Genomic DNA, 12164 nt, shown 5'->3' with positions numbered 1-12164 from the left:
CAAAAGCAGTGATTAACTGGTAGGTTCTTGGGTAATGTTTATCGTGCCTCTCAGACACCTATTTGACCCTAACAGACATTATCTCAGAGAAATCTTAAGTGTCATGGAGAAGTGAAGCTCAAAAGCAAGCAAATTAAATTCCAACGAAAACCAAGAATTTAATAGATTTAATAACACCCAATTCTATGATTTTGTATATATTTTTTCTTTTTCAACAATTTTCAGCTTCCTCATATACCAACCTGGGGCATTGTTCAGAACATTTCATGTTCTGCTACATACATGAATATGAATCTCAATTATTAGTGATCGATGATTATCAATGAAGAATGTGGAATGGAATGGAATGGAAATCAGCCTGAAGAGCATTATAAAGGAAATAATTTATTCATCATCAAAGATGCATGGCTGGGAAACCACTTCATTTGTGTTGATCGCCACGATTCTGGTAATTCTTCCTGTGGGCTCTGAGTGTTGGGGGAATAGTAATGTTACTTCTTGTAGAAGACCTAGAAGACCTAATGAAGGCTGCCTGAGACCTGTTAGCTAGTTGTGGATGACTTTCTCCAGAGTCCAACTGCTGTAAAAGCCTGCTTCTGGACGCCAGCAGTTACGGTGCGAGTCCCCTTCCCCACCCCTTTGCTCTCCTGTTTTGCTGGATTGCTTTAGCAGAGCCAGGTTAGGAAGCAGCTACATGCACACACAAGCCAGCAGAAGAGGCTCAGGGACAAGGAGTTCTGAGTTGTTCAAGCAATAAAATCTTTTCCTGGATTACAATAATGCAAAGAAACACACCCGTGTCTGCATGGTTTTACTCTGCACAAACCACTAAGTGTTAGGGAGGCCTGTAAGGAAGGGAGGTGCCTGTATGCGTTTGTGTACGACTCCTGTTCACTAATGACAGTTCAGAAGTAGGCTTTTGGGAAACGTAAACCAAACCCATCTTCCACTGGCTACATCCCCACTTTGAAAACTGCAACCTGTTATCTCTGGAATCATGTCCTCATTCTTTCTTTTTTTTTTTTTTTTTGATACCATATGTCATGATAAATGTTTTCTCTTTCATGCTGTTAAACTGAGCTTTGTCACCAAATGCAGGTTGCAGCTTAGCCATTACCAAGGGCATAGTCATAGTTCATAGCTGGAGAGGTTTGGGGTTATACTCAAATTTCAATGGGCTGTACTAGAATTCAAATTTTATATTGTCATGGGCAAGAAAATTCATACTTTTTGAAAGCCCCAGTAGGCCCCACACTTTCCAAGCCAAGAAAAGCTGGTTTACCCTGTCAACGCATTGTGAACTGGTGCGAGTAAGTGCTGGGTGTGTAATTCAGTGCTTCAACAGGCTCTGTGAATGGAGAAGTATTGCTTCCAGCCCTGTGGATAGAAGTTACTCACTAGCTTACCACACTAAAACAGGTCCAAGATGTTTTCCTTGCGTGCCTTTGGCCAGCCGCTGCACTTGCTTGCATCCACCCTGATACCACTGAATGACAAGTTTAACAAGGTTTGTCCTCCCTGTTTATCTTGGCTAAAGCTATTGCCTTTAATGCAGCTACTTGGGAAGATTATGGTTTGCATACTGGAGGGAGCTACACTTTTATGGGGCTTGCCCAGGACTTGACCATGTTTCTACCTTAGAAAAATTAAAGAAATTATTCTCTGTGAGAAAAGAAGAGAGAGAGAAAGAAAAAGTATGTAAAACTACCTGCTGCTACCTTCTGATTTGTTCCATATCCCATGCAGCTTGAGTGAGAATTCATGGCCCAGCTTTCCAAGTCCATAGAATTACTTTACTTAAGTTTGTGAATTATCCAGCCGTTTCTTTTCTTCATTTCCCACAAGTTTCCAAGGTGACTTATTCTAGATGTATTAAGTAACCTGTACAGAACCTTTCTTAAATGTATTTTCAACATTTTATGGTGAAAAAAAAATTAAATGCTGATCATCAAGCCAAAATGCTCGTGATTTTGCTACAGCATCACTCAGGAGTAAGAAAGACACCAATAACTGAGTTTAGACTTTAAACAAATCTTTCTCTTAGCAAGAAGAGGCTTTAAAGAAAAAAAAAATGCCTGTGTTTTTTCTTTTCTTCCTTTAAAATGCTGGAGTTCTTTAGCATTTTACAGGTTGATACACAGCCTGATACTTTGAATATTAAGATGAAAGCTGCCCATTAATGACCTGTAAAGAACATTTTATTTTCTCTCCATATATGGAGACAGAATTAAAAATTGAATGTATAGTGAAAATTCACTATAAGAATGACATGAATCAATCATGGTGAGTACCATTTATTAACATGACCTGGAAAATGTATAACATACCACCTGCCACCAAATTATTTAGACCAGTTTGGATATTTAACACAGCTTTAGTATATCAATAGCAGAATGTTTACAGTTACTCTCTCAACCAACATAGAAACTTCTGAGCATTTATACAGTTTTATTGGAGCAGTAAAAAAACCTCATCTTTTAACTTGCTCTCAATAATGTGAGATACATGAAATCGTACGTCCACAGACATACTTCTTCCCAGCCCTTCCCACCCCAAAACCAGAGCTTACAAAGCAGCTATATTTTCTGATAGTCAAGGTCTCAAGGAGATTGCAGAGTCGGCTCTTCTCCCAGTGTACGCTGGCAGAACATCCCCTTTTGCAGATCTTGCTGCTCTAGAGGAGTCCAATGGTTTAGCACATTGCAAGGAAAGCCTGCCTCAAACGCAGTCAATGGAGTCTTCCGAGTCTTCCCATAGTTTTCAAGCATGTCAGGATCAAGGGTGCCTGGGTTTTAGCATGCCAATCAATACTAATACTATAAAAATTCTTTTGAAAAGCCCTATTTTTTTCATTTTGGAGAATGTAATGAGAGATGAATGGTTACTATACTACTCTGGTTACTTCTGTAACTTTTGGCTGGAATGGTACTACTTCCAAAAATAAAATCCTGTTATAATATTCAAGAATATACTTTTCCCTATTTAAATATACCTACTAGTAACTGATTAAAATCTCCAAAGTAAAAATTCAACTGAAGTCTTCCAGTTCTTCAGGACAGACAGGTTAAAAAGTAATAAAGCACAGAGTAGTACCATCAAAAAACACTGGAGATGAGTTTGTCTTGATGCATCAAGCTGCACTTGTAAATGGGTCACTGCCCATATGGATTGCATTTGGAGACTGGGCATCAGTTCAGGACTTCTGCTTGAACAGTATTTTTAACTCTGTAGCTCAAAGTCCCATTAATTTCTATACCTTCCAGTTTCTGCTGTTCCCAAAACAGTATGTTCAGTGAATATTCAGGTTGAAAAAGAAGAATACATAACTGAGTTTTTGCTCTTATCATAATAAAAAATGGGTACATTATAGAAAATGACCATGGGTGTCCTGTATCAGCTGTATACATTGTACTGTTTAAGTGTTGCATGCAAGTGCTGCAGGCCCAGCTGGATTTGTGACTTCGTAAAACACTTTTAAAACCTTATTTTGAATTGGGCCTTTATTCAGATTTTCTTTATCCTAAAATACAGATAGCTAATACCTAACTGAGATGCTTGCAAGAAAAAGACAAACATCTGTTGTTTTCAAACTTGCAGCAGATGCAGAAAGATGAGTTGATGTGTTGGCACAAAATAGCTCTTGTATAATTGAAGAAAATAATTGTTTCTATGTAACCAGAAAGTACTGAAGTGATATGAGAATATATAAACATCTAAATACAAAATACCTTGTTCATTTAGTAAAAAACTCCATAGAAAATGTGCTATCAGTAAAACTTCTCTTAAATAACCAATAAAAATATGCTGCTTAAATTAAGTATTTTAAAAGAATTATTTCCAAGAGAAAATAAGCAGGAATGTACTAAATATGTTTAGAGATAAAAACAAGGCTTAAGAGAGAGAGCTGCCTCAACTTTTGTTTTGTTGTTTAAGCTTAATTATATCTGCTTGTTTGCTGTTATTTTTTTAATGTTGTGTGCTGATGATTGTCTTCTAGTCAGTCTTTTTAGCTTTCCTGTAGCGCAGAATTGTGACCGTGACCCAAATATTGAGAATGAGCATGGTTATGAAACGGATGAGAACTAAAAGAGAAGAAAAAAATCTTGTAAGCATAATTCAAAAAAAATCAACTGCTGTCATTTTCAGAAGACACGTTGTTTTGTAAACTTCTCCTGGTGTACAAATTGGCTGGTTCCCATTCTGCAACTTATTTCAGCCAATTGGTTTAAATTACCACGTTCTGGAACCCAGAACCTCTCAAAGTAAACACAGCAGAAAAGAGCGTTTCACATTTGCACGTGATATCTGAAAATAATACACCTTTAATTGTTTTGTGACAAAACCAGCAGAGTAGCACAAGTCTGAGTAGCCTCATAAAAATTTATATTTACACCTAGCCTTAAACTTGGAGCTGCAGCTTTTGTGTCCTTTGTAGTTGCGTGTGTTGTTTATAATAGAGATTCTCTACTGCCATCTGTTAAGCTTACACTTTGGGGATACAGGAAATACTTGTATCTGTCAGATTTTAATGAGAGGAAATCTGATAACTTAGAAAAAAACAAAACAAAACTGTTTTTCAGTATCTTGATTAACTTTCAGATTGGATTTAAATCCAAGGAAGCAGAGTATCGCTACCTGTGAGACCACAGTTTGAAGCACAGGTACAGCTAATACCCATTTGGTAGATGGAACACTGACAGAAATGTACATGAAACTGTTTCAGAAATAAGTCATCTTTGACAGTTTCATATGCCTGCATGAAACCGAGATAAACACACCGAACTGTTAAGTGCTAGAAGTTAACATGAAACATTTTCCATTAGAGCTGCATAGTGTCAATGTTTGCTGCCATCTCTTTCATGTTCCAAAGTGTGCTGTGTTATATTTTTAAAAGTAGCTTTAACCAGCGCCAGCTTTACTTTCAAGGGATTTGGTTTTACTAGCACTCTCAAGACAGCGTTTTTCTCCCTTCCTACCTCCCCTCAACATACCTCTCACTTGTAACCTGCAGAGGTGTGTAGCTGTGGGTGAACTGGGCTCAGTAGCTGACCCAGATTATATTTCTGTGTGAATTCGATGTGAATTATGCCAGTTCTTTGGTGATCCAGTTAACTGCACGGCCCTGCACACCCCTACCCAAGCATAGAGCAGGCAGCACACACGGGGGTAGAAATGAGGAATTGAAAAGGGGACTTCCTTTTCCAGTGAAAGAGCCATTTTAACTGCTTGTAAAACTAAAGCCTTACAGTGCTGCAGAGGACTGCTTGAAAATAAAAAACACACTCAGATGATGTTTCTGCTGGAATTTCTAGCTTTGAACTAGAAAAAGGATCCACCAGATAAGGTATAATGTGATTTTGTTACTGTTCTTACATCCACCAACTCTTGATTTTGAACCACATATTGATAAACCTGCTGCACTCCTTAGTTCTTTGTTGGGATCACACTTTTTCACAGGATGGTAAGAAGCTGTTAAATAAATTTTCTTTATAATTAAATTACCTGCAAAATATTTATTTTAAGCCACTTTAACTGCTTTTACAAAGCACTTAAAAACTACTATGGCAGCTATTACTTTGGAAGGGTAAGCCATTCTCATACTCACCTGAGAGATCATTTGTAGTCATTACGGTTGTAAATATTCTTGCTGTAAATTGGAGGAATTGTGATTAGTGGATTAGATACAACACGCTTATACTTTCATAAACTGATGACATCTCTGTTTCGCAACAGCAGATAATATGGCATGAAAATATACATTGTATAAACATTGCCACTTTTAGTGGGTTGACTCTTCACTAGTTTAGTCCCAGAGATCAAGCTCTCAAAGCTGAGTGGCACTGTACTAAGGGCCTTTTAAAATTAGAAAATAATTGATAGAGATTTAATTTAAGAAAAAATTAATTATATCTCTGTCCCTAAATAGGATGTGGTCAGCATCTAGTGCTTCTCTTTCAGTTCTCCCCCCTCCCTCAGTAGTTGATACTGGGTTACACCCACAGTCGAGGTAGCATGACAACCTTTGTAAATGCTCACCTGCATGCTTTTAGGCTTCTGCAAGTATGAGGAATTCAGTTTCCCTATCCACAACAAATCTAAACATTAATTATTTCACATCTGCAGCAGGCTAGAAACATTTACAAAGATTACTACCACGGCTCAGCTGACATACCACAACTTCTAATTATTGTCTTAAAAACACTGGTTTACAGGGAAATAGATTCAGCAGCACTATGTTTTACAGTAAGGATATTTTAAACACGGTTTGTGAATATGTCAAAGGCATTTCTGATAAACAGCTGTAGAAATGTTTATGCTGGCCACTAGGTAATTAACGTATGAACTGCACAACTCCCTGTTCTTGATATATTCTTAAATTCTCCTTTGTTGAAAAGAAAGTATTTACATGTAAACATAGTTAAAGGTATTTAGCATTAAGCATATTTGTAGATGGCTTTTAGAATTAGTGTTGTTTGTTGACATAACTAAAAAATTTAGCACCTTTTCATGATGGATCACGAGTAATTTTATTGAATTCTAGAACACTGAAATATTTTCTTCATAAAGGCACTCTCAATCACTTCATCTGCATCAAGATCCTTTGACCATTTTTGCATGTTTTCTAAATCCAAGTGGCATTGTGACTCAGCTGGTGTCAATGATACTTGACTGGCTGTGGTATCTGAGTCTCAGCAGTCAGCACTAAGTGAAACGTGCTTGGTGACAGGACGAGGGGGAATGGCCTGAAGTTGTGCCAGGGGAGGTTTAGGTTGGATATTAGGAGGAACTTCTTTACTGAAAGGGTTGTTAGGCATTGGAATGGGCTGCCCAGGGAAGTGGTTGAGTCGCCGTCCCTGGAGGTCTTTAAGACACGTTTAGATGTTGAGCTTAGTGATATGGTTTAGTGAAGGACTTGTTAGTGTTAGGTCAGAGGTTGGACTAGGTGATCTTGGAGGTCTCTTCCAACCTAAATGATTCTGTGATTCTGTGAAACTGCAGCAGGCAAGGTACTTATCTACCGTGGTTTAAAAACCCATTGACAGCATTAGGAGCAAAGATGGCCTCAGAAAATGAGATCTCTGTGCTTCGCGCCAAGCTGCCCATAGCTTACTTGCACAGGTGTATGCAGACATGCTCCAGGTCAAGGCGCTCACTTGTCCAGAATCTTTTGTCTGCCACAGACACCGCAGCTGAGCCAGCTTACTTGCTGCACTGATGAGCGTGCACAAATTCTGAAAAAGCATGTAAAAAGAGAGAATGAATCCCTGCCATTGTGCTGAGTGTTTAGCTTATGGCTGTCAGCATATACCTTACTAAAAAACAAGACTTTTTTTTTTAATTTAGAATAGAAAAAAAATACATACTTTCTCAGTATTTTGCAACCCAAGTGTTACGGTTTTGTACTAAGGAACCACGAAGCACAAAATTAAAGTTGCCAGAAGCACGGGACTGATTTCTGAGATACTGCTCAGGAAGAAGCTCAGAGAGCACAACAACTGCTATTACTGTTAGCAAATACTTGATTGAGGCAAATATTATACAAGGGCAAAAAAAAAAGCCTCTCAACCTGCTACATAAAACTGATTATGAAAGTTAGCTAAAATGAGACTGATCTAGTCTAAACAGCAAGGTTGATTCATACCATCTGTTACCATTATGTCTGGCAAACAAAACCAGAGAAGAATGAGAAAACTGACAAGAATGTGTGGAAAATGAGTCCAATTGGTGGGGAAAAAAAATAACGAAGGGAAAGGACTATTCAACCTGTCATCCTTTTAAGGGGGATTTTGCAAAGACCCTCCATGTGGGTCTTTGCGCAATGCCTGGATTTCCCTTGTAAGTAAGGATTGGTATTAGGCTTAGAAGCTTTTATCCTTATTTGCATTACTTTTTACATTAGCAATTCCAGTTCATCTGGAATTAACTCTAACTTTCTCTCTTCTGATAAAAAGGGCAAAGACCATCTTCAACCTATGAGGGGCATTATCAAATAATAAGTTTTCTTTGGAAATTCTAGGGCTAAATGGAAAAAAGATCTTGTGAAATATTCAACGCTCCACATTTCAAATGCTTTGATTGATGCTCCGTTCTTTGCCTTTCACGTTAAAAGTCTACCAATGGGTATTATGCCATTAGGACAGAAGAGGACATCTTAAACCTTTGCTACTTCTAGCATTTTTATGACAAGGTCGTGCCAGCATATCTAACACTCTCAACCCAATACAATTTACATAACTATACCTCAGAACATATTTTTCGCCCCCCCAGTCTGTAATGTAAGTGCTATGTTTTCAAGCCACTCACAGAAGTGAAAGAAACAGCTGTATTTGGAAACTGGTTGTTTGTTCTAAAAGCTGAACTAAATGATGAATTCTTCCAAGAATAAGTGCAAGGAGAGATTTCAACGATAAAGACTTCCACAGAAAATGATTTCATATGTGGACATGATTTCAAATAATCATGCAGCACTTACCATGGCCAGGTCTATTATCCACTTCCGCAGTGTTAGCACGTACCAGCCTCCCCAAAACCTTACAGTATGTTAAGTTTCATAGCACTGAAAATGCCAGGATACCAAAGCTCTCAAAACTGTCTGGAAAATTAGTATTTTTTAACATCTGGAAATAATATTACTGTATAGTCTGTAATAGAATTTCAATCTGGATAAAACATATTTAGCACTGGTTGAAGCACTAAGTGCTCATATTTTTCACAGTCCTTGGTTGAACAGCGCCTGGGGTTTCTCAAGACCTGCTCCAATGCACACAACTTGAGATTTAAGCCCACATCCTATGTATGTTTTAAAAGCGAACACTACCGTCTTTGTCACAGCAAGTACAATGCGCGTGGACAGGAAGCAAAGAAAGAAGATTCATGATGTGCACCCTGCATCTCTAGCAAAGACGTAAATTAGGAACAGGTCGGGCTCCTTAGCAGTTGTGGGCCTTCTAGCCATAGCCACATGCCAAGCTTACCTCACACAGAGATCTACTGTGATCCAAGACATAACTTGTGGATGTGGAATGCGCGGTGAGAGGCAGGTGGCTGAATATGATTTCCAATGGTAGTACCAAACAAATGATATTGCTATGTGAAGAACAACCAAACAAGCTACATAAACCAAAATTGCCAGATTTTAAAGGATACATGACTGCATAGAGCAAAGCTCGTTTCATGTTTCCATTGAAACGCAGAACAAACAAAAGGAGAACGGCATCTGAAACAGATAAAAGATTGCTTGTCAGGGAAGGGAGAGAAAGGGCCCAAATGTCCCTAGACAACGGGAATTAGTTCCACTGGGCACCATGTCTACAGGACACTGGTTTCTTACAGGCTTGTCTCTCAAATTTAATGGAAGTCCAAAACACTGCAAGCTCCAAAATTAAGCTTTTTGCAAGCCTGGGGTGCTTATAAGGCTTCTCTCCCATACGGTGCCACTGGATAAAGGGTGAGCTTATACTGCAGCTCCACTGTGAGTGTATTAATTAGATTTTCTGCTCTACCTGACCATCAATGTTCTTAACGCATATAAGAGCTCAATTATACTTGAGATGTTCATTGCCTCTCTTCTCCCCAACCCCAGCTGGAATCAGTCAATGGATTCGCATCATTACAGTGGAATACTCTACCTACACGCAGAGCCTTTGCACGTAGAAGCCTCTGCTTCATTTCCCAAACCACGCTTACAAAAGATTACCTTGTGCAATGATGATGGGATATTCCAGGTATGTCTGCAGAGGGTAACCGTAATAAATCTGGTACCTCAGAAACACGAGGAAGCTGAACAAAAAGACACAAAACAGCATGTCTGTACAAAGGAACAGGACAGCTCCTTCACAACTTCTTTTTTATTGTCTTTTAAACTATCTTTTGGTTGTGCCAAAAGGATCCAGATAGGTGTAGCCCCTGCTGTCAAACTGATCAAACAAATACGAACACAAAGTGCAGGCCTGATGATTCTATGGTCTATTCTTGTTATCCTCAAATAGAACAAGATGCAGAGAGCTGCCCACACTTCTTGTCAAGGTCTCCGTGTCACAGTATGAAAGGCATAATTTCATTAATTACAACTGGTGAGAAAGAAACAAAGGCTTCCAGACCTTAAAGACTGCCTTCTCTTTGCATCTGCCTTGGCACATCTGGGATAGCTCTGTTGTGTTTTTTTTTTTTTAATCTATGTTCATAGTTCCACCTATAAATTAAACAAGTCTTACTGGAGTAAGAAATATTTTCCAAGCCATCCAGACTACACTGTTACAAGACTACCTCACGTAGCTGTCCTGGTCAGACTGAGAGTCTACTCTTAAATGCATTAAACAATGGCAATTATTCTCCTTCCTGCTACTTCACAATACAGTATCTAAAAGGAACTGCGCTGTTATCATGCTTTCTTTACTTTCTTCAACCTTCATGCAAGTCCATGAAGTTAAACAGGAACTTCAAAGCTGCAGAGTCTGCAGAAAAAAACAGCAAGGACTCTGAGGCTATACATGAGGAACTGCCTGCCTTGTAGGTAACTGGCTTTTACAATATTCAGAATTTGCATATCTGAATTCTGTCTAGAACTGCCTACAAGTCTTATTCCTTGTAGTGTCAAATTATACTCCTTGCCATCGCACCATTCTTCTGTGGTGCTCCTCTGGTGGGTCACTGCACTATGACTGCAGAACTATCCCAGTGTGTACCTGTAGACCAAAACTCTCTGCAGCTAGACCCCCAAGTCTTTAAAGACTGCAGGCTAAGTAGGCCTACCAAACAAGCAAACAGTCCCAATAAATGTTTCAAAAAAGCCTCACTGAAACTCTTCCTGAATAGTTCTGTCCTCAACACATAGCGGGCGTAGAACCTACGGCAGTGTGGTTACTTACAAGGCCTTGTAGTTACTTACAAAGCATTTTTGATATACACCACCACACATGAAATAATTTTAAAATGTTACTGCTGCTGTTTGCTCAGGACTTTAGGCAAGTCTTCTCTGCTGGAACTAGAATTTGGTTTGGTCCTGAAGCATATAAAGCATAAACCATGCTTACACGGAGATGCTTCGGAGTGAAAAGACCTTCGCTAGTGCGGCTCAGTGCTGCCAGCCTCTACCCAGATGTAGCCTCCTCCACCACTTCGTTTGGCACACACGAGGCGTTTCAAGGCGTTCTTTTGCACAGACTCATACCCAAATTTGTGTGTGCACGTACGTGGCTTATTTATTTTCCATTCCGTACAATCCTCTTCCAACAAGATTTAATAAGCCTAACCAACGTATGATTATTGCAGGGTGAAAAAACCTTCCGAGTTTGACAAGGCTTGTAATCTTCTTAAAGAATGATTATATTTTACTTACACGGGTAAAAGAATCCTGTCTAACTGGTACCATCACCTGCACGACAGGGCACACGGACCAGTGAATAACCCGATTATATGGCTAAAATCCCACAACAGGTATCGTCTCTAACTACACGGGTTGCCTGTGCTGGTCTCACAAGTGTGTCTCAACAGTGCAGACACGCTTTAAAACGGGAAGTTTGGGTTAAAAAAGGTCATTGCGTTAAATGAAGCAGGATGCCACCTCTGTGGAGGCTGCAGAACCTCTGTGGAGGCTGCAGGACCAGACCTCTACTTATAAAAAGCGCAGGTTTTATAAAAGCGAAAGGAAAAGGGACGGCTTGAAGCACCATCCCACCCCGCTGCCGGGCGTGAGGGCGAACCGCTGATGGCTGCGGGGGCGCCTCGGCTGCGCCTCCAGAGCCCGCAGCCCCTCGGATCTGCGCTGCCACCCCCCCCCCCCCGGCTTCCCTCCCGGCCTCCCCTCCCCGTGCCCGGCCTTACCCGGCCAGCTCCAGCAGGAGGCTGCCGAGGCTGACCCCCCTCGCCGAGCCGGCCGCCAGCACGGCCGCCAGCTGCGGCAGCTTGAGCACGGCGCACACCGCCCAGGTGCTCCAGTGCGCCAGCTCCAGCAGCGTCGGGGCCATGCTGGCAATGGGGAACCCGGCCCGGCCCGGCACGGCTCGCCACGGCTCGGAGGGGCGGGGAGCAGCGCCCGGCCCGGCCCCGCCGCCATGGGGCGGCCCTCACGGAGCGCTGACGGCGCCCGGGGCTCGCCATCTCCGCCCCGCGGCCGGGCCTGAGCCCCCGGGCGGCCGCAGGAAGGGCGAGGCCCGGCCCGGCTT

The 12164-nt window shown here is 40.9% G+C and overlaps 1 protein-coding gene across 1 annotated transcript; it reads right to left on the bottom strand.

The window, feature by feature from the left end:
* Positions 1–2281: 2281 nt before the first annotated feature.
* On the bottom strand, positions 2282–12164 carry SLC66A3 (solute carrier family 66 member 3). The gene is made up of 7 exons (XM_080584071.1): positions 11824–12164; positions 9698–9780; positions 9148–9217; positions 8474–8531; positions 7112–7232; positions 5606–5647; positions 2282–4082 (listed from the first exon to the last, which is right to left on the bottom strand). The coding sequence occupies exons 1-7, from the start codon at positions 11964–11966 to the stop codon at positions 3994–3996; spliced, it is 606 nt and encodes a 201-aa protein (XP_080440197.1). The 5' UTR covers positions 11967–12164; the 3' UTR covers positions 2282–3993.

This window comes from Anser brachyrhynchus (assembly GCF_964034855.1).
Source record: "Anser brachyrhynchus genome assembly, chromosome: 3".
NCBI classification, from domain to species: Eukaryota; Metazoa; Chordata; class Aves; order Anseriformes; family Anatidae; genus Anser; species Anser brachyrhynchus.
Note: the sequence above shows the minus strand (reverse complement) of the source record. Positions and strands in the feature narration are given on the sequence as shown.

Coding starts and splice junctions, on each gene's coding strand:
- SLC66A3 (XM_080584071.1), bottom strand. CDS start 11,966: ATGGCCCCGACGCTGCTGGAGCTGGCGCACTGGAGCACCTGGGCGGTG. Junction 9,781..11,823: donor CTCCTGCTGGAGCTGGCCGG/GTAAGGCCGGGC, acceptor CTTTTTGTTCAG/CTTCCTCGTGTTTCTGAGGT. Junction 8,532..9,147: donor GCTTTGCTCTATGCAGTCAT/GTATCCTTTAAA, acceptor ACATACTGTAAG/GTTTTGGGGAGGCTGGTACG.